A 22,358-nucleotide genomic window follows, 5' to 3' on the forward strand; every position below is an offset into this window, starting at 1 on the left:
GGAGGGAGTATTGCTGAAGGAAATGAGAGAATTTGGAATTCAAAAAAAATTCAAATGAATGCTTTAAAAAAGAACATGCAATTGATTAGATATGAAGAGAGAGGACTTGGGAAAAGTTAAGGATGACTTGAAGGCTATAAAGTTTGCTTACAAATAATGTGGCTGTATTCTATTTTTTATTATTATTTTTTAATTTTTCAATAACTTTTTATTGATAGAACGCATGCCAGGGTAATTTTTTACAGCATTATCTCTTGCATTCACTTCTGTTAGATTTTTCCCCTCCCTCCCTCCACCCCCTCCCCCAAATGGCAAGCAGTCCTTTACATGTTGAATAGGTTACAGTATATCCTAGATACAATATATGTGTGCAGAACCGAACAGTTTTCTTGCTGCACAGGGAGAATTTAATTCAGAAGGTATAAATAACCCGGGAAGAAAAACAAAAATGCAAGCAGTTTATATTCATTTCCCAGTGTTCTTTCTTGGGTGTAGCTGCTTCAGTCCATTTTTGATCAATTGATACTGAATTAGCTCTCTTTGTCGAAGAGATCCACTTCCATCAGAATACATCCTCAAACAGTATCATTGTTGAGATATATAATGATCTTCTGGTTCTGCTCATTTCACTTAGTAATGTGGCTGTATTCTAAACCAAAAGTGGGAAATACGGACAAATAATTTTTACTGGAGACAATCAGACCTACTTTGGCTATGATGAGTTTGAGATACATGCCAGACATCTAGACAGAAGGGTCCAGCACAGTTAGAAATGCTGAACTGAGAACAAGTAGGGCTGAAAACGGAAGGCTTCTGTGAAAATATACTTGAATCCAAGCAACCAGATACGAATTGATTTGCATGTTTTCATTTAATAACACTTTATTTTTTGTCAACATTATGATACTTTGAATTTTTTTTTAATACTGGCCCTCTTCTGATTCTTTCTTTATACCTTGCCCAATGCACCAGGATGAAACCCTCAGTTATAAGCAACCAAAAAAAAAAGTGATCACCTACAAAATGTCCTATACTAATAGGCCATCTGGAAATACGTCATAATCTGACTTCCAAAACTAAGATAGTTCACTGAGTTAAAGAGAACTGATGGAATCTTTTACTGTTTTCATTTATATTACATTGTCACTATCCTCATAATGCTTCTTTTTTCATTCTTTTAAAGCTCTCAAGTCTTCTCATGTTTTGCTGAATGCCACATACTGGACACTTTTCTAATGATAAAATCATGCTCCACTACATTTGAATACAAATTATTCAACAATCGATTTTAGCTAATGGGTACACATTTCTCATTATCACTTCAAAAATGTACTGCCATTACCCTTTGATCCAGCAGTGCTACTACTGGGCTTATATCCCAAAGAGATACTAAAGAAGGGAAAAGGACCTGTATGTGCCAAAATATTTGTGGCAGCCCTGTTTGTAGTGGCTAGAAGCTGGAAAATGAATGGATGCCCATCAATTGGAAAATGGTTGAGCAAATTGTGGTATATGAATGTTATGGAATATTATTGTTCTGTAAGAAATGACCAGCAGGATGAATACAGAAAGGCTTGGAGAGACTTACATGAACTGATGCTGAGTGAAATGAGCAGAAGCAGAAGATCATTATATACCTCAACAATGATACTGTATGAAGATGTATTCTGTTGGAAGTGTATTTCTTTGACAAAGAGATCTAACTCAGTTTCAATTGATCAAGGATGGACAGAAGCAGCTACACCCAATGAAACAACACTGGGAAATGAATGTAAACTGTTTGCGTTTTTGTTTTTCTTCCCAGGTTATTTATACCTTCTGAATCCAATTCTTCCTGTGCAACAAGAGAACTGTTCAGTTCTGCCACATATATTGTATCTAGGATACACTGTGGCATATTTAACATGTATGAGACTGCTTGCCATCTGGGGGAGGGGGTGGAGGGAGGAAGGGAGGGGAAAAGTTGGAACAGAGGTGAGTGTAAGGGACAATGTTGTAAAAAAACTACCCTGGCATGGGTTCTGTCAATAAAAAGTTATTTAAAAAAATAAAATGTTCTAGAATAAAAAAAAAACTGTACTGCCATGAATACATTGGTATATATGGGACCTTTCCTTCTGTGATCTCCTTAGACTTTATGTTCAGCAACATGAATGCTGGGGTAAAGATATTTAAAGTTCATTTTTTTCATAATTCCAAATTGTTTTCCAAAATGCTTGCTTCAAGTCAAAATTCCAATAGCAGTGTATTAATAGATTTGCTTTCCCAAAGACCACTCAACATTTGACTATTTTTCTTTTTCCTCATCTTGTGATGGAAGTAAAATTCCAATTTTTAGTGTCATTTTATTTTGCATGTTATTAATCTGCATTTTGTGATTGATAATTTACATTTATTTAAAATATGTCCATATTCTTTTATTGGGAAATGTTAATTATGTGTATAAACTGATTTGTGTCAATTGCCCTTAATGACCCGTCTTATCAAAGATGTTTGAAGCAATCCCTCCCTCCGCCCCCAATAAGCAGATTTTAAAATTCTAGCTGCACTGATTTTGCTCAAAACATTTAGTTTTATATAACCAAACCTGCCTACTTTGTCCATCTTCTATGATCTCTCTTCTATTTCCAGTCTGGTTGTGATGTTCCCCTTGATGAAAGTTGTAGGAAAAATACCTCCTGTTCTTTATTTTTCAGAATATGACCTTTCAAGCTACTTTGTTGAAGTTTTCATTTTCCCATTAGTTCTTGTTAATAGGGAGTCCTTCCCCAACTACTTTGTGATCCTAAATTTATCAAATAGCAGAATATTGTATTCATTTCCTTCTAGATCTGAACTGTCTCGTTTGTTGCACCGATCTACTTTTGTATTTTTTAACCAGTATTAAATACTGAATGATTATTACTCAATAATGTAGTTTGAAATCTGGTTATGTTAGATCACCTTCATTCCTATTTTAAATTATTTCTTTTAGAATAACTGACTTTTTGTTCTTCCAGATTTTATTTAGTACTACAAAGTAACATTTGTTAAAAATAACAATGTTCACAGATTACTGTAATTTTATTTATTCCTGTCTGTGCATCTGAATGCTTATTTCTGCTGATGGTTATTAAGTTTAGTATGAAAAAATAAAAGACAAAACATCCACAATTTACAATACTATGTTTCACACTATTTCAGTGGTTTTATTCAAGTTTAAAAAAAACAATTCCAATCTTAATTTACTATTTCAGATCCTAACCCAGCACATATTTTGAAGTGACCTGGGCAATTCTAATGCAACTTGATGGCAGCTAATCTACACAAAAAGATTAATAGAAGCACTTAATTTTTATCAAAGCACCAAATGTACTAGTTTGTGAAAAAACACTGCCTTCTCTTCACTATTAAACAATTATACAATTCTCCTCATATTATCACATTCCCATCATTCAAAATCTTGGATGTCTTAACAGGAAGGAATTACAACCTTAATGTATGCTCAATAATTACATTAATTTTTTTCTTCCATTTTAATTCTTGTTATTTCTTAAGGCTTTTAAAGACTTTTCTTACATTTCTTGCAAAGTCCTTTTTATATTTTTGTGATGACAAACAAAAACTGATCCACAGTTCAATTTCCCACATCACACAGGATACTCTCTGGTATGAATTATGTGCAATTTAATAAGGGTTCCCTGTGGCTAAAGGTTTTTTCACATTTATTATTTGTACAAGAGATTTCTTTCTTCATTTTGAACAGTCTTTTGGTCAATAAATTTTTCTTCTCTTGTTGAAGGTTTTCCCAAGTTCATTACATTTAAAATGTCTATTTCCATTAAGTTTGTTCTCATGATAAAGGATGTGCTTTGGAAGAAAGATATCCCACATTCATTATATTCAAGTGACTTCTATCATAAATTATCTTTATTAGGTTTTCCCCTCCCACTTTCATTACACTCAAATTTTTCTCTACAGTGTGAATCAATTATATGGCAATAAATAAGGGATATGGCACAGCTGAATTATTCCACAGTCATTAAAGGATTTTTCTGATATTAAAGCTGTTAATGATTTTTTCGTATTCATTACACTTAACAGAATTTTTCTTCAGTTTGAATTATCTGATGTTAAGGCATGAGTTGTTATTATAGACTTTCTTATATTCATTGAATTAAAAGGGTTCCACTCCAGTATGAACCTTCTTATGTTCATTAAGGTTTCCCCTCTGGCTAAAGGATTTCCCACATTCATCACATACAAATGGTTTCTCTCCAGTATGGATTCTCTGGTGTTCATTAAGTTTTCCCCTCTGGCTGAAGGCTTTTCCACATTCGTTACATTCAAAGGGTTTCTCTCCAGTATGAATTCTCTGATGTTCAGTAAGGTTCCCTCTCTGGCTGAAGACTTTTCCACATTCATTACATTCAAATGGTTTCTCTCCAGTATGAATTCGCTGGTGATTTCTAAGGGATGTTCTATGGCTAAAGGCTTTCCCACATTTATTACAGTCAAAGGGTTTTTCTCCAGTATGGATTCTATGGTGTTCATTAAGATTTCCTCTACGGCTGAAAGTTTTCCCACATTCATTGCATTCGAAGGGCTTTTCTCCTGTATGATTTCTTTGATGTCTATTAAGATAGCATCTCATACTAAAAGCTTTTCCACAAATATGACACTGAAAGGGCTTCTCTCCAGTATGGATTCTCTGATGATGAACGAGGGAACCCCTGTGGCTGAAGTCTTTTCCACATTCATCACACTTACAAGGTGGCTTCTCTCTAGTGTGAATGTTCTGATGTTGAGTAAGGTTTCCCCTCAGGCTAAAGGCTTTCCCACATTCATTGCATTCAAAGGGTTTTTCTCTGGTGTGCATTCTCTGATGTACAATAAGGTGTTCCCTTTGGCTAAAGGCTTTCCTACATTCATTGCATGCAAAAGGCTTCTCTCCAGCATGAATTCTCTGATGCTTAGTAAGGTGTCCCCTCTGGATAAAAGCTTTCCCACATTCATTACACACAAAAGGTTTCTCTCCACTATGAATTCGCTGATGTTGAATAAGATATGATTTCTTGCTAAAAACTTTTCCACAATCACTGCATTCAAAGGGTTTCTCTCCAGTATGAATTCTTTGATGATAAACAAGTAATGTCTTATGGCTGAAAACCTTTCCACATTTACTGCACTCAAAGGGAATCTCTCCAGTATGAAATCTCTGATGATATATAAGAGATGTCCTCCAACTAAAAGATTTTTCACATTCATCACATTCAAAGGATTTTTCTCCAGTATGAAGTCCTTGATGAGGAGTAAGGTGTGAAGTTTTATTGAAAGCTTTCCCACACCCAGTACATTCATATGATTTATCTTCAGTACATATCATGTGAAAGTGAATAAGATCTGAGTGATAACTAAAGGCCTCTCTACATTTACTATAGTTACAAAGCTTTTTCCAAAAGGAAACTCTATGCTGTTCAATTAGTTCTGAAAACTGCTTAAAGCTCTTTCCAAGTGTATCATCCTCATAGAAACTTTCTCCTGTAGAAACTCTTTGTTGGGACACAAACAATGAGTTTGGACTGCAACTTCTTGCAAACATACTGCATCCTTGAATGCCTACACTATTAAACATTTCTTGGAGACTGATTCTAGATTGTTTCTCGAGAGTACCCTTTTGTTCCTCTACACCATTAAAATATCCCCAAACTTCGTTCATCTTGGAATCCCAGGGATCATCCCTTGTGAGACTGTGATCAGATGATGCTCCTAAACAAAGGCCCTCCTGTGGAGTGGAGTCCTTGATTTGAGATCTAATTTCCTGACTAAGATAATCTGCAAGAAAAAAAAAAAACAGATTATTAGTATTTACTATTTGTTGTGCTTTGAAAAAGTAAATTACTTTGTAATGGGCTGAGGCTTGAGTTGATGCACTGAGGTCCCAAGCACATGAGGCTAAATAGTAATTGGACCATACTCTATTAATATATAAGCTTGGAGAAAGAATGGCCCCCACCCACTCTTTGTGCAAGTCCTGATGTGTTGTATAGGAAATGACGATTTTGGTGGGTGGAGGCAGGGGAGTGGAAAAGGAAGGGGAGGAGAGACTTTTGGGATTGCCATTGCCACGGTTGGCTCAGCTCACATCTCTCTCTGTTAGCTGATTTGTTTCTCTCAGACACTTAACAATTCCTGGCTATGTGACCATCGGCAAGTCACTTAACCCCAACTGCCACAGCAAAAGCAAAAAGCAAAAAGAAGAAGAGAAACAAACAGAAAGGTTGTCGCAATGGCAAAAGCCAGCTAGCAGAGCGAGAGAGATCTGAGCAAACCGTGGCACTTTTCCACTCCCCTGCCTCCACCCACCAAAATCGTCATTTCCTATACAACACATCAGGACTTGCACAAAGAGTGGGTGGGGGCCATTCTTTCTCCAAGCTTATATATTAATAGAGTATGGTCCAATTACTATTTAGCCTCATGTGCTTGGGACCTCAGTGCATCAACTCAAGCCTCAGCCCATTACATCTCCCGCTTAAACAAATCAGCTAACAGAGAGAGATGTGAGCTGAGCCAACAGTGGCAATGGCAATCCCAAAAGTCTCTCCTCCCCTTCCTTTTCCACTCCCCTGCCTCCACCCACCAAAATCGTCATTTCCTATACAACACATCAGGACTTGCACAAAGAGTGGGTGGGGGCCATTCTTTCTCCAAGCTTATATATTAATAGAGTATGGTCCAATTACTATTTAGCCTCATGTGCTTGGGACCTCAGTGCATCAACTCAAGCCTCAGCCCATTACAGTGACCTACCAGTACCAACTTAAAATTCTATTATAAAGCAGCAGTTATCAAAACCTTTTGGTACTGGCTAAGAAATAGAATGGTAGATCAATGGAACAGATGAGATGTACATGACACAATAATTAATGATTATAGTAATTTACCCCCAAACTCCAACTTTGGAATAATGACTCATTATTTGACCAAAATTGCTGAGAAAATTAGAAAATTGGTCAGAAACTCAGCATAGACCTACATCTCACACCCTATACCAAAAATAAGATAAAAAATGTACATGATTTAGGTGTAAAGGATGATATCATAAGCAAATTAAGAGAGCAAAGGATAGTTTACCTATCAGATCTTCAGAGAAGGGAGGAATTTATTACCAAATAAGAACCAGAGAACATTATGAAATGTAAAATGGACAATTTCAATTACATTAAATGAAAAAGATTTTGCAGCAGCCAAAATCAGAAGAGAAGTAGAAGATTGGGAAAATTTTTTTACAGCCAGTAGTTCTGATAATGGTCTCATTTCAAAATATAGAAAGAACTGAGTCAAATTTATGAGAATGCAAGTCGGTCCCCAATTGATGAAATGGTCAAAGAATATTAATAGACAATTTTCAGATGACGAAATTAAAGCTATCTATAACCATATGAAAAAATACTCTAAATCACTATTGATTAGAGAAATGCAAATTAAAACAATTTGGAAATACCAACTCACAACTCTCAGATTAGCTAAGATGACAGGAAAAGATAATGATAAATGTTGAAGGAGATGTGGGAAAACTGGAACATTAATGCATTATTGATAGAGTTGTGAAATGATCCAGCCATTCTGGAGAGCAATATGAAACTATGTCCAAAGAGCTGTAAAACTGCATAGACCCTTTCACCCAGAAGTGTTTCTACTGGGATTATATCCCAAAGAGATCATAAAGGAGGGAAAAGGATCCACATGTGCAAAAATGTTTGTGGAAGCCTTTTTTGTGTGGCAGGAACTGGAAAGTAAGTGGATGCCCATCCATTGGAGAATGAATGAATAAGAAGTTGTGGTATATGAATGTTATGGAATATTATTGTTCTGTAAGAAATAATCAACAGGATGATTTCAGAAAGGCCTGATACTAAGTGAAATAAGCAGAACTAAGAAAGCATTGTTCAGTTGGTCAATTTCTCCCACAAATAGAACAGATTTGCACCTCGGGGTGAACACAGACTCATGAAAAATCAAGACTTGGGGAAGAACAGGAGACGTCCTGATACAACCTGAGAAGATCTGAAGAAAGACCAGAGAAGATTGGAAGAAAGATTAAGCTATGTGAAGTACAAATATCTCCAGGACATCTCCAGAGAGATAGCAAGAGGGCAGCCCTGCAGCTAGGAGCCTCAGCAGGAATCATGGAAACTTTCACTTCCCAGACTGTTTGTGGAGGGGGAGACTGCACAGTGTGACCCTGGGTAAGCGGAAACCAACCCACAGGGAGTACAATGGCAGAGGGCAGGGATGCTCCGGGAGGGGATGCTTTTGGAGTGGGGTTCCTGGTGAAAGGGGAGAACTAAGATGAAGCCAGAGGCTTCATCCCTGCCCCACCCCCCAGGATCAGAAGTGCTTACACTAATACCTCTTATTTTTAAAAATGAACTGGCAAAGAAGAATCCCGTCATAGAAACACATTAAGGAAGATCAGGGTTCATCTTCAGAAGAGGACACTGAAATAAAAAAAAGCCTCTACCCCAAAGAGTAATGTGAAATGGCTCCCTGTCCAGAGAGAATTTATAGAAGAACTCAAAAAATATTCAAAAATCAGATGACATTGAGGAAAAACTAAAAAAATAAAAATAAAAACCATCCAAGAAAAACAAGAAGATTATGGGGAAAAAAACAACCAACAAGAAAAAGAGATACAGAGTCTTAAAGATGAAAATAATCCTTTGAAAATTAGAACTGGACAAGGGGAAACCAAGAAAAAACAAAACATCATAAAGAATGAAAAATACGAACAGAATGTGAAACATAAGCAAAATGACAGATCTAGAGAACAGATCAAGAAGAGAAAATCTAGAATAATTGGATTGCATGAAAGTTGTGAAATTGTCCTGGAGTGACAGAACATGAGAGGAAAGTAGAAATAGAAAAAAAAATCTACCAATCACTACCTCAACAAGATTCTTTATGGAAAACACACAGGAACATTATCGCCAAATTTTGAAACCCCCAGGTCAAAGAGAAAATTATGCAAGAAACAAGAAAAAAAATCAATTCAATACAATAGAACTACAATTAGAATTGTATGACATTTATCAGGAGCCAAAATAAAAAACTACAGCTATCTACTGACAATCAAAAGAACTAGGCTTGTGGCCAAAAATAACATACCCAGAAAAATTATCTATAATATTGAATGAGAAAAAATGGACATTCAATGAACTTGCAGATTTTCAGGGCTTTCTATCAACCAAACTCGAACTTACTAGAAAATTCAACACATAAGAGCCAATATCAAAGATCAATTTCAAGGAACTCAACATGGACAAATTTATAATTTTTTACATGGGAGATTTATAGCATATATTTAAGATTGACATCAATAATACAACTCAAAAAAAAGAGATTAGGGCAGAGTTAAGGTAAAAATAATTATATCATACAAATAAAGTGCAGAGGAAGAATGGACACAAATATTAGAGGGAGGAGAAGGGCTCATAGTTCTGGAAACCTATTCATATTGGGAATGAGTTAAATAGGCAATATTACAAATATAGTATGAAGGGTATAGCACCCTCCAAAATCTATAAGGGGGGAAGAACGGGGGAGGGGAAGCAATGGGTGAGGGAAGAAGAGAGGATCCATGGGTGGGGGGAGGTTAAATAATAGCAAGGCAAGTCAAGGAGCAGAATTAAAGCAAACAATCAGCAGGGATAGGAAAGGGGTGTGTGTGTGTGTGTGTGTGTGTGTGTGTGTGTGTGTGTGTGTGTGTGTGTGTGTGTGTGTGTGTGTGTGTATCTACAGAGTTCTGGCTCTCTAGACTCAACTATAGCCTGCTTGGGGGGATGGGATAAAATGGGGGAAAAAAGAGTAAAGTAAAAAAGTTGCAGAGAGCAAAAGAATAATTTACAAGGAAGTAAAGAAAAGCTGGATACTCATGAATATAACTTCTATCAATATAGACTTTCTTGAACTGGTATTTATTTTTACATATTTTGAATCCTTCCTGATGTTCTGCTGGGCACATGACTATATTGTCTTTTGTTTTTTATCCCTTTTTTCTTTTTGTTTTCTCATTGTTTCTTTAAATAAAATTGAGAAAAAATAGAAATAAAAAATGTTACTGGAAAATTAAAAAGATTATATGATGATCAGCTATAACGGACATGGTTCTTCTCAGCAGTTCAGTGATTCAAGGCAATCCCAATAAACTCTGAGATGGAAAACATCATCTGCATCCAGAAAGAGAACAATGAAAACTGAATGTAAATCTAATACACATGGTGTTCACTTTTTTCTTTTCCATCTATTTTTTTCCCCAATAGTTTTTCTCTTTTGTTCTGGTTTTTCTCTCCCAACATTTTTCATAAATATGTAAAAAATGAGTGTACATATACACCCCCACCCAAAAAAATGTTTTTATATGTAGCTGGAAAAAATAAAAATTTTAAAAAGTTACCTAGGATCTATCTCCCTTCTCCCTCCTCCTCCTGCCTGTCCCTGCTTCTCCCTCCCCATTCTAATCTATGTTCAACAGCATGAACTGGAGCTAGGAGGTTCCCCAGCCCTTCTCTGTGCCTGGAGTCTTAGGGAGCTGCCCAGAGCAGGAAGATCAGAGTAGCCTAATTCCCAAGGGGTGGTTCTCCTTATGAGTGATAGCCTCCCTGAAGCTTCTGACACTGCCCAGCATCCTCCTCTCTGGTTTTCTGAGTCTGTTCTCACCTGGTCCTTCCAGTCAGACTACTCCTGCTCCGTCTCCTTTGCTGGAACACCCATGTCTTGCCTCCTACTTGTGCGTACCTACCAGGACTCTGTCCTACAGCCTCCTCTCTTCTCTTCTACCCCCTTCTCTCTGTCCCCTCTCGTAGTCACTTCATCCACTCCTATGCCTTTAATCATCACCTCTATGCAGAGCATTCTCAGAACATTATTTATCCAGCCCTGTTCCCTCTATCTCGCAGACGTCTCGAGCTCCATGTCCCATACACGTCTCAAACTCAATACAGTCAAAAAAAGGATTGTTCTCTTCCCCTCTCTAACTTTCCCTGCCAGTGCAGGGGGCACCAGGCCAGACTCCCCCCTTCCTCTCTCCTCTCACACGGTTACCAGCCTCCCTCAGACCCTCGCTGCCTCCCCTGGATGCCTGCTGATTGGGCTCCTTCCCTCAAGTCTCCCTTGTTTGTTGGTCTTCCACTAAGCTGGCAAAGTGATCTCCCTAAAGCATGGGTCAGAGCACGTCACCTTAGTGCTAAATAAATGCTGTTCCCTTATTGCTCTGTCAAACACAAACGTCCCCTCTCTGCACAATCTGGCCCTAAACTGTCTTTTCAGCCTTATTCACATCCCACTCACCACCCAAAATGGTGATTGCTGTTTGTTCCTCAAGCACAGTTCTCCATCTCCAAGCTGCCCCGTCTACAATGTTCTCTGTTCTCACCTTAGTGCCTTATTATCCCGTTTTCTTTAAGCCTTGGCTCAAGTGCACACTCTGCAGGCCCTTCTCGATGCCTCCAGCTGCTCGTGCCTCTTTCCCCCTCCCCAAATGTCTACTATTTACTTGTACCTACCCGTAGACAGCAACGTTGTAAGTTCTAACTGAAGGGCAGGGAATCTCTCCCCTCTGCCTTTGTATTTCCAGTGGCCAGCACAGAAGAGCAGGTTCCCAATCAATGTTTATTGAGTGAACGACCCTTAATATCTAGTAGCCACTGGCTCTGTTCTGGGCTACGTTCTCCAAAGGGCAGAGCTTAAAACTGCCAGGACCCAATGTTCTCCACCACATCCCAAATGCTACCCCCAACCTCCCTTTTTATTGTCTCATTTCTTTTACATAGAGAATAGGACCCACGTAGAGCCCATTCTGATCAAGAACCTCACTGACCAGTGTCAGAGATCCCTAAGACTGTTTTTTGACTCTTGTTCCCAAGAACACGAGGCCCTCTTCTTTATGGTCCAAACTTGGTGCCGTGTTTTCCTCACCAGCTCCGTCCTTGCATTTTGACGTATGGTGGCTTCTGGGCATCTCAGGAGACACCTTCCCCCTCCAGCTTCTCTCCGTGGTGTCTGGCTCTTGGCAGACAGTTGTCTCTTTCTCCCAGGTTGTTTAGACTTACAAGATGGCAGGCAAATGCCAACCTTCCTTAGGCGTGCGCCGTCTCTGGACGGGCCCCACCCTTCCTGTTTCTGGCACAAAAACCCACAACTCATGCTCTTGCTCTACCTTTTGGACTAGCTACCCAATACGCTTCTCAATCTTTCTCTTCAACACCCCTTACTGTCAACGGGCAGTTGTGATGACCTTGTGTTCCCGTGTCTTTAGGCTCTTGCCGAAGACTCTCAGTTTTGGAAGCGCTTCCTCGGTCTCTTCCCACAGGGCAGCCACCTCCCATTCTGCCAGCCCTCAGAGTTATGACACGAAGGCCAAACCTTGGGTCTAAGGCCTCCTGAGCATCTCAATCCGTCCCCAAGAATCAAAGATTTTCCCGACCTCCCCTCGGGCTGCTTCTGATAAGGAAAGAATTGGCGAGGTGACAGATGGCAGGGACTGCCTTCTCTGGCCATTACTGGTGACATGTGGCACTGCCAGGGAAGGCCCTGCTCAGTCCGCCTACAAGGTGGGCAGACCTCTGCCTGGTGCCATGGCCTGCTGCCCTGCACACCCGGGAGCCTGCACCTCGGGTCGTGTTTCTCTCCATTGTTTATGGAAGTGTGACCGTTCCTATACCACCTTTAACCTTCTTACATGGATGATTTTTATGCTTTGTACATTCAGGGTGTATTTTTAAACATTCACCCTCAAGAAAAGGGCCGTGGTCTTCTCTGCCCCTGGGGGATGTGAGGGAGGAAAAGGCAGATTTCAGGAAGATGAGTGACCATCGAAGGGGACGAGGACATAGGAGCACGCTCCTGTTAGGCCAGCCCTCCCCTGCACCCTGGGCCCAGAAACGTTGGAGGGGGATTCCTCAGCTCCCCGGCCCAGGTGCTGGCCCCTGACTGACCTGGGGCGAGCTGGGAGGTTTCTCGGCCGGGGTTCACACACTCACCTGGACCGGGGCCGATGAGCACTTCTCCCTCGGGCTCCCTCAGAAGCCCTGGAGCTTCTCCTCGCTCCAACTGAGAGATCACATAGGGTTTGGAAACCGTCAGGCCTGTTTATGAGGCAGAAAAGAGAATGGAGCTGAAGAACCATTCGGGATCTCAATCCTGAGTGTTTCCCCTCAAGGGGAGAACATAATGGAGACAAAGAAAGCAGAGGGGCAGCCCCCACAAAGGCCTTGCTCCAGGGGAGGCAAAGCAGAAACACTCTGGCCCATGAGCCCCGAAGATTCAGAAACACTGTCCCTCCCCGTCCCCAGCACTCCATAGATTCTGGAATATTCGTGTGGAACAAACTCAAAGGAGCCTCTCAGACACCCCACAGCCTTTGGGAAGTGGTCTGGACAACCCAATAAAAGGCTATGAACGGTCCTTACCCAGAAACACAAGGTTCTCATAGTTCTCCAGCATCACGTCCCGGTACAGGTCCCTCTGTGGCAGGTCCAGCTGGCCCCACTCCTCCCAAGTGAAGTCCACAGAGACATCCTGGAACGTCACGGGCCTCTGAAATACGGACACACTACTTCTCAGACACAGATAACGGGGGGACGTGCCCCGGCAAAGACACATGGGAGGCAGTTCTCGCAGCACTGAAGGGTCATGATCGATGCTGTTGCCCAGGGTAGTTTTTCTTTTTTAATGGCTCAAATTGACCCTGAGAACTCGTCACCCTTAAGCTCCCACATGCAAACTCATTAAGCACATGGTGAGCACAGGCTACATGGAGGGCAGGCTGAGCACGCCAGGAGCCAAAAACATCAATGATCTCTGCGATCCAGGAACACATCTGTCATCATCATCCTTCATCTGAGGGGCCCTCAAAGACCAGCCAAGCACCTCCTATACAGCGCCCTATTGGAACATCACCGGGTTCCTGGAGGCAGGGGCGAGCAATGTTCCCTTTTTACAGGTGGGGCTGAAAAAGGTCCAGTCATCCTTTTGGTGCCATGCGTTTCCACAATGGCTCCGTCACCAAGTGTCCAAGTCAGGATCTGCACCCATCTTCCAGACCCCCAGGCCCAGACTGCACCACGTAGCCCAATCATCATCAAAGTCGGGGAACCATGGGAATGTGAAGGGAAATGGCCCCTCAGATTTTGCGACGGCAAAGGAGCAGCAGCAGCGAGGCCCAGGGTAACGCGCAGCTCAGGTTTAGGAAGAGCAGATTTCAAAGGCTATAGGAAGGCAGGCAAGACCCCAGAGCCTGGCACTCCAGAAGGAAATCCGCCTCGGAGGAAGGGGAAGCAGAGAAAGTCTGGCAACCTGGTGGCTCCCCAACCACCCCCCCGACCATCCCAACCATACGGCCATAAAGGGTGCCGCAGCACTCTGATAAGCTGGGGTCAGAGAGTGGAACACGGGGAGGGGTAAGGATCAAAGACCAAGTCAGGAGGAGAAAAAAAGCTACAGAGGGCCAAGGCTGGGCCGCCTCGGGGCTGAGCAGCCAGAGGAAAGGGTCGGACCAAAGAAAGAGCAGGAGCAATCATCCAGGAATGGGAATCCATAGCAAGTCTCATATAAGAATCCAAACATGGCCTTCTCCTGCTGGACGGACAAGGCTAGACCAATGAGGAGGGGATGGGGGCTCAATGGACTGCAAGCTCAGAGATTCTGAAGTCAGGAAAAAATTCAAATTTGACCTCAGACACATAGCACTTCCTGGCTGTGTGACCCTGGGAAAGTCACTTAACCCCAACTGCCTCAGCAAAAAAAAAAAAAAAAAAAAGTGGCTTTGGAGTCCAATTTGCATTCTGGCTCCAACTCTCACTAGCTGGCTGCCAAGGCAAATCCCGGAGCCTTCCTGAGCCTAAATTTCCTCATTTGTAAAATGAAAATCCTTGTAGGGCTGCCAAGAGAGCCCTAGGGGTACAGAGCACATGATCAATCTTAAAAAACCAGAATCTCTTCCAAAGACTAAAGGGCCCCAAGAAACTGAAGGGCTGCTCTGAAGAGGGATTCCACCTGTCCAGTTTGGCCCCTGGGGCAGAATCAGGAACAAGAACCGAGGAGTCATCCAACAGTGAGCAGACTGGGCCGTCCAGAAAGGCAGAGGTTCCCTACCCCTCCTATTCTGCCTCTCCCTCCCCCCCACCCCCAACAGGATCGTTAAGTAGGGACTGGATGGCCACTGCTCTAGTCTGTTGGAGAGGGATTCATGTTCAGGAACCAGCCCAACTAGATGCTTTCTAAATAGGAGAGTGCATATAGTAAGAGCATAATAAATGCAGGGTCCATGTCTCCAAAAATCCGTGGATTGGGCTTTATTGGGAAGGTTATTCAGAGGGGAGGAGGACAAAGAAGGAAACACCCACAAAAAGGGTCTTTTAAGCTAGAGGGAATTCCAACTCACCTCGCATTTGACTGTCAGCAGCTCAGGGGCCATTCCCTCCTTTCTGTTCCCCTCTCAGCAATGAGACGCGAATGGGGCAGAAAGAGCTGGGGAAGAGAAATGACTATCAAGGATTGAAGCACTCCTGAACCCCCAGGCAGGAAACCCCCAACACTAAGATTACATAGCTCTCTAGCCACCACTTCTAACTAATGCTGGGTGTTGACCAAGTCAGAGCAAACAGATCTTGTTTGAGAGCCTGGATTCGGGCTCAGAGGGTGGACTTGACTTTTACCCCTCCCCTCCCCCCATTCTCAGAAGGCATTCCTTCGAGGGGGTGTGAAGTTAATCTAGTCCAGAATTCAACAGGCACAGACTTGAGGTGGGGAGAGGAGAGTACACGTTATTATTACTACATAGAATATTGATTCAAACAATATATTTTGAAAAGTAAACTTATAACATAGGAATAATACACACTTGCCAGACAGCTATAACAAACAAACAACATATAACATCGTCACTCCGGAACAGCACCAATACCTGAGGTTCTTGGCTGGGAAAGGGTCCCAGGCAGGGTGTCCCCGCCCCTCCTGGGTGAGATTCCAAAGTTTCTCTCCCACTGTGGGGCTTACACAAGGCTGAGAACAAAGGAGGCACTGTGCCAAGTATTCTCGTTTGATATGTGACCCTCCAGACGGAGCAGCCTTCCAGATGTGGGGCGCTTCCATCTTGGGGGGGGGCCTCAAAAGAGAACACTTTATTCATTCCTTTAGGCTGACTGTTTTTATTCAGGGAACTGGCCAGGTTTCTGGAGCAAAACACAGCAGCAATAAAGGAAGGTCTTTAATCAGTGCACAGAAAGAAAGGCCTTTCATTCCCGTGCCTTCCAGCATTATATCAGATAACTGCAAATACATTCTCATGTTTTCAGCAAAAAGTTAAACAAAAGACTTGACTGAGACTCACCAGGATTCCTTACAAGGGAGAGCGCTCAGGTCTGGGACACAAGATGGGGCGGGGGGAGGAGGGGGGAACAAGAGGAGGTCACAATCCAAGTATTGTGAGCGGGAACATCACTTGTGCACTATAAAGGCTACACACTTGAGTTCCTTTTCCCTTATGCACAAATGCTTGATAATCGATTTACTGACTTCCTTAGCCACATGTCTGACGCCCAACAAGGCAGCTCTGCCTCTTCTTGCCTTGGAACTAGTGCCTTGATCATCCCACTTTGCCAGCTGCCTAAATAAACTACCCCCACATTGCTGCTGCTCAGATCATACACCTTCCAAAAGGCTATCCTTCCAGGTAGGGTTGGAATGATTAGTGAGGACTCTCTACGCCTCCTTGGAACAAGGCCAACCTAAGGTTCAATCCTGCCTTAGATAATGACTAGTTACATAATCCTGGACAATTGATGTTACCTCTCTGTACCTCAGTTTGCTCATCTAGCAATGATGACCCCTTCCAGACCTAAATCAGCAAGGCTAAGATGAGTCCAGCCTCCACAGCCACATCTCTCCACCCTGCCATGCTAGGATGCACACCTCTCTTGTGTTACTCTGTTCCTGTTACTCTGCAGGCTGTGATCACATCAATATTTCCATTGTTTCTGGAAAAGGCTTGCTAATCAGTTTCCTTTTCACCATCTCTATGACTTCACCCTTCCCTGGTTACCACTCCATTGGGTGAGTTTTCTCTCCCTCTAAGACTATAAGCTCTCTGAAGGTTGACACCATCTCTCTTAGAGATGCTCGATATGCTCGATAGATAATTACTTGGTCAATGTTTCTACCAATGGTAGCAGTGTCAGATTCCTTAAGGCATCAAAGACAAGAACCCTGCCCAAACCCACAGCCCACATAAGAAGCTGTTTTAAATAAACACCAAGACAGAGATGAAAGGATTCTAGAAACAGGGAAGGCCCAAAGGGAAAGCAGCTTCTGAGACAGAAGACATTTGTTTTGCTACCAAAAATGCAGCAGTAAGTTAAGTAAAAAAAAAAAAAATCCATGGGCAGTTTGCAGATCTGGACATCATCCTGCCCAGGGCAAGAGCTCTGTTTTGACAGTACTCAACCACCACCAGAGAATGGAGGGATGGCCTCCATCATTCTAGCACACAGAAGCTCTTAGAAGGAAAGAAATGAACCTGGAAGGTGGCCTTGCCTAATTAAGCAGAATCCTAAGTTTATGAGTAGGAATGGCCCAAAACTTAGAGGAAATCTTTCACATGCTTATTTTGGGGCAAGATGAGGTGATTTTTGGCCACAAGAGTCAAAGAACCTGCACAGCACCTAGCCTGGGATGGAACCTTTCACAGCTGGAGTCAAAGACCAGAGGATGACATCAAGCCACCAATTCACACTAAGCAGGGGCCCTGGGCACGGGGCTGCCCTAATCCTGTACTTCACAGGGAGGTGTTGCAAGCTGTGCATTGGGGGGGAGGGGTACGATCCAGATTTGGAGGCAGAAGTCCACGTTTTGATGATTCACTCCTTCCTTTGTCTTTCACTTAGTAAAAATCTCAAATTTAAAAGCAAACAATGGTGCTGTGCCTAATTCGTTTAAATGGAAGCATACAAGGGCTAGGGAGCAACAGGGATAAAACGCCGCTGGTATCCATTTACACACACACATACCCCCGCCCCGAAAGTGAGACCCTCATCCTGAGACTCGCCTTCTAGCGCAGGTTGGGTATAAAGCAGCCCCGGCCCGACGCCGCCCCCGTCCACGTCCCCATCTTCCGCTTCGCTGCCTGCTAGCGGCTCAGAGAGAGGCAGTTACCATGGTAACGGTTTCCAAAGGCAACACTTGAGGACCAGCCGAGGGAGGCCGGGATAAGCCCTACCCTGGGCCCCAGAGCAGCACCCAACTTGAGCGAGATGGAAAGCGACCGTCTTCAGGCCCACCCACTAAGGATAATCAAGGATCACGAGCTCCACAAGACCCGTATCCCAACCAGCCAATGACCTCGACGTCCGCGAGCCGTGGCCCCGCCCACTGGCATCCGACCAATAGCCGCCAGGCTCAAGAACTGTCCTACCCAAGTACAAGTTCCGCCTGAACCCGCCCCTCCCCCTGAGGCCCAACCTCCACCACTCGCACGGCGGCCCGACGACCGCACTCCCCTACCGGCCTGCGCGGGTCCCGCTCCTACGCAGACGCCACGCAGGTCCTAGGGCTAAGGCCGCGGGTACCTGTACCTGGAGATGTGGCCGGCGGAGCCTCAGGAGCTGCCTCCGAGCGGATGCTTTGCCAATGGCGACGGGGCCGTGCTGCGCGCGCAGCTGCTGCCTATGAAGTGCGCGTGCGTAGAACGGAGCCAAAACTACAATTCCCAAAGGCCTGCGGTGGACGTTTTGGTAGTCCTCATGGAGAAGGATCGAGGGCAGGAATGGCTGGGTGGCGGGTGCAATAAGGTCACCACAGACTAATGCAAACAGGGGAGGACTCCGGCCCGGCCCCCCCATAAAACGTCTTGTGGGCCCCCAAACTTTAACTCTGTGTGTGTGTGTCTGCCTCTGCCTCTTCTCCCTCTCTCTCTCCCTCTTTTCCCCTTTCCCTCCCCCTTTCCCTCTCCCTCTTCTTTTCCATCTCCCTTTCTCTCTGTGTCTCTCTTTTCTTTCTCTATTTCTCTCTTCTCCCTCCCTCTCTCTCTGTCTTCTCTGTCTCTGTTTCTCTCTGTGTGTGTCTATTTCTTTTTCTGTCTCTCTCTGTGTGTCTCTATATCTCTCTCTCTATCCTCTCTCCCATTCTCTTTGTCCCTCACCCAGATACCTTGTACCCCTCTCCTAGCCATTGCTCTGGCGCCAGGATCTTTCCCTCCATCTTCTTTTTGGCTTCTTATTGAACTAGCCCGGCACTACACTCCTGAAACATTTCTCACCTTATAGCATCTATTGTGGCGTCTTACCCTTGGCTGAAGGAAGATGGTGACCTCTACTGTCATCTTAGCAACTTATTCTCCCATTCTCCACTTTGGCTCTTTCAAAACTTTCATCCCTCCTCAAGCCTCCCAAGCTCCCCCATCTTCACCTCTCTGTTGCAAACCTTGCTTCATATTGTACTTTTAAAAAATAAGGCCATTGGCCAAGAGCCCCCCTTCCTTCTTCATCTCGTATTCCTCAGATGCCTTTCCCCCACTAGCTCCTTCTGTCTTACACAAAGAAGTAGCCCCACTTTGGCACAGCAAACCCCAGTTCTTATATAAGCAATCTCACCTTTCACCTCCCCCTATCTCCTGGCTCTTTCTCTACTCCCTACACATATGTCCATGCCTTCCTGATTCTCAGAAGACTATCACTTGATCCTTTCTTCCCTGCTATCATAATTTGTCTCCTCTGCTCTTTGTGACGAGACTCCTTAAGAAGGCTACCTACAGTAGACACCTCCACTTCTGTCATTCTTAACTTCCTACCCAGATTTGGAGGATTTTGTATTTAACAGGCACAGATTTAAAAAAGGGAAATACAGAAGTTCATTATTGCGCAGAAGTTTGACTTGAACAAGGTATAAAAATAGAGGGAACAGTAAAAAAGTGATGCTCAATTAACAAACATGGTGATCAGCTAGACAACAAACAAACGAGACACATCATCACCACTACGAGGAAACACCAACATCTTAATTTTTTGGCTGGGAGAATCCAGGGTCACAGCTATTCAGAGCCTTGAGTGGGAGGGTTGTTAGGCAAATAGTACAAAGCTTCCTAACTGAATTCTCAAAGTCCTTTTCCATCATCAGCTCCCATGGTTTTAATTTTCTTCTCTACATTGATTGTTAAGTCCACACGCCTTCTAGCGCAGGTTGGGTATAAAGCAGCCCCGGCCCGACGCCGCCCCCGTCCACGTCCCCATCTTCCGCTTCGCTGCCTGCTAGCGGCTCAGAGAGAGGCAGTTACCATGGTAACGGTTTCCAAAGGCAACACTTGAGGACCAGCCGAGGGAGGCCGGGATAAGCCCTACCCTGGGCCCCAGAGCAGTACCCAACTTGAGCGAGATGGAAAGCGACTGTCTGCAGGCCCACCCACTAAGGATAATCAAGGATCACGAGCTCCACAAGACCCGTATCCCAACCAGCCAATGACCTCGACGTCCGCGAGCCGTGGCCCCGCCCACTGGCATCCGACCAATAGCCGCCAGGCTCAAGAACTGTCCTACCCAAGTACAAGTTCCGCCTGAACCCGCCCCTCCCCCTGAGGCCCAACCTCCACCACTCGCACTGCGGCCCGACGACCGCACTCCCCCACCGGCCTGCGCGGGTCCCGCTCCTACGCAGACGCCACGAAGGTCCTAGGGCTAAGGCCGCGGGTACCTGTACCTGGAGATGTGGCCGGCGGAGCCTCAGGAGCTGCCTCCGAGCGGATGCTTTGCCAATGGCGACGGGGCCGTGCTGCGCGCGCAGCTGCTGCCTATGAAGTGCGCGTGCGTAGAACGGAGCCAAAACTACAATTCCCAAAGGCCTGCGGTGGACGTTTTGGTAGTCCTCATGGAGAAGGATCGAGGGCAGGAATGGCCGGGTGGCGGGTGCAATAAGGTCACCACAGACTAATACAAACAGGGGAGGACTCCGGCCCGGCCCCGCCATAAAACGTCTTGTGGGCCCCCAAACTTTAACTCTGTGTGTGTGTGTCTGCCTCTTCTCCCTCTCTCTCTCCCTCTTTTTCCCTTTCCCTCCCCCTTTCCCTCTCCCTCTTCTTTTCCATCTCCCTTTCTCTCTGTGTCTCTCTTTTCTTTCTCTATTTCTCTCTTCTCCCTCCCTCTCTCTCTGTCTTCTCTGTCTCTGTTTCTCTCTGTGTGTGTCTATTTCTTTTTCTGTCTCTCTGTGTCTCTCTATATCTCTCTCTCTATCCTCTCTCCCATTCTCTTTGTCCCTCACCCAGATACCTTGTACCCCTCTCCTAGCCATTGCTCTGGCGCCAGGATCTTTCCCTCCATCTTCTTTTTGGCCTCTTATTGAACTAGCCCGGCACTACACTCCTGAAACATTTCTCACCTTATAGCATCTATTGTGGCGTCTTACCCTTGGCTGAAGGAAGATGTGACCTCTACTGTCATCTTAGCAACTTATTCGCCCATTCTCCACTTTGGCTCTTTCAAAACTTTCATCCCTCCTCAAGCCTCCCAAGCTCCCCCATCTTCATCTCTCTATTGCAAACCTTGCCTCATATTGTACTTTTAAAAAAATAAGGCCATTGGCCAAGAGCCCCCCTTCCTTCTTCATCTCGTATTCCTCAGATGCCTTTCCCCCACTAGCTCCTTCTATCTTACACAAAGAAGTAGCCCCACTTTGGCACAGCAAACCCCAGTTCTTATATAAGCAATCTCACCTTTCACCTCCCCCTATCTCCTGGCTCTTTCTTTACTCTCTACACCTATGTCCATGCCTTCCTGATTCTCAGAAGACTATCACTTGATCCTTTCTTCCCTGCTATCATAATTTGTCTCCTCTGCTCTTTGTGACTAGATTCCTTAAGAAGGCTACCTACAGGAGACACCTCCACTTCTGTCATTCTTAACTTCCTACCCAGATTTGGAGGATTTTGTATTTAACAGGCACAGATTTAAAAAAGGGAAATACAGAAGTTCATTATTACGCAGAAGCTTGACTTGAACAAGGTATAAAAATAGAGGGAACAGTAAAAAAGTGATGCTCAATTAACAAACATGGTGATCAGCTAGACAACAAACAAACGAGACACATCATCACCACTACGAGGAAACACCAACATCTTAATTTTTTGGCTGGGAGAATCCAGGGTCACAGCTATTCAGAGCCTTGAGTGGGAGGGTTGTTAGGCAAATAGTACAAAGCTTCCTAACTGAATTCTCAAAGTCATTTTCCATCATCAGCTCCCATGGTTTTAATTTTCTTCTCTACATTGATTGTTAAGTCCACACTAGCTCCCTGGAGGTCTCAGGATCAGCCAGAGTTAGGATAAGTAAAAGTCC

General features: G+C 43.8%; 1 protein-coding gene across 2 annotated transcripts; it reads right to left on the minus strand.

The window, feature by feature from the left end:
* Nucleotides 1-3,153: 3,153 nt before the first annotated feature.
* Nucleotides 3,154-20,806, minus strand: LOC127556627 (zinc finger protein 260-like). Of its 2 annotated transcripts, none has more exons than XM_051989890.1 (5): nucleotides 20,728-20,806; nucleotides 15,425-15,510; nucleotides 13,452-13,578; nucleotides 13,023-13,127; nucleotides 3,154-5,814 (listed from the first exon to the last, which is right to left on the minus strand). In XM_051989890.1, exons 2-5 carry the CDS (start codon nucleotides 15,455-15,457, stop codon nucleotides 4,157-4,159), a joined length of 1,923 nt encoding a protein of 640 aa, XP_051845850.1. In that variant the 5' UTR covers nucleotides 15,458-15,510; nucleotides 20,728-20,806; the 3' UTR covers nucleotides 3,154-4,156. The 2 variants fall into 2 exon arrangements, with proteins under 2 accessions (XP_051845850.1, XP_051845849.1); XM_051989889.1 differs by lacking the exon at nucleotides 20,728-20,806 and adding an exon at nucleotides 18,612-18,690.
* Nucleotides 20,807-22,358: the final 1,552 nt, after the last annotated feature.

Source organism: Antechinus flavipes, chromosome 3 (assembly GCF_016432865.1).
Source record: "Antechinus flavipes isolate AdamAnt ecotype Samford, QLD, Australia chromosome 3, AdamAnt_v2, whole genome shotgun sequence".
In the NCBI taxonomy this organism is placed as follows: domain Eukaryota; kingdom Metazoa; phylum Chordata; class Mammalia; order Dasyuromorphia; family Dasyuridae; genus Antechinus; species Antechinus flavipes.

Excerpts from the sequence above, each read along its gene's own strand:
- LOC127556627 (XM_051989890.1), bottom strand. The coding sequence starts at position 15,457 with ATGGCCCCTGAGCTGCTGACAGTCAAATGCGAG. Across the intron at positions 13,128-13,451 it reads TGAGAACCTTGTGTTTCTGG|GCCTGACGGTTTCCAAACCC; the intron begins GTAAGGACCGTT and ends CCTCATAAACAG. Across the intron at positions 5,815-13,022 it reads GCTCATCGGCCCCGGTCCAG|ATTATCTTAGTCAGGAAATT; the intron begins GTGAGTGTGTGA and ends TTTTTCTTGCAG.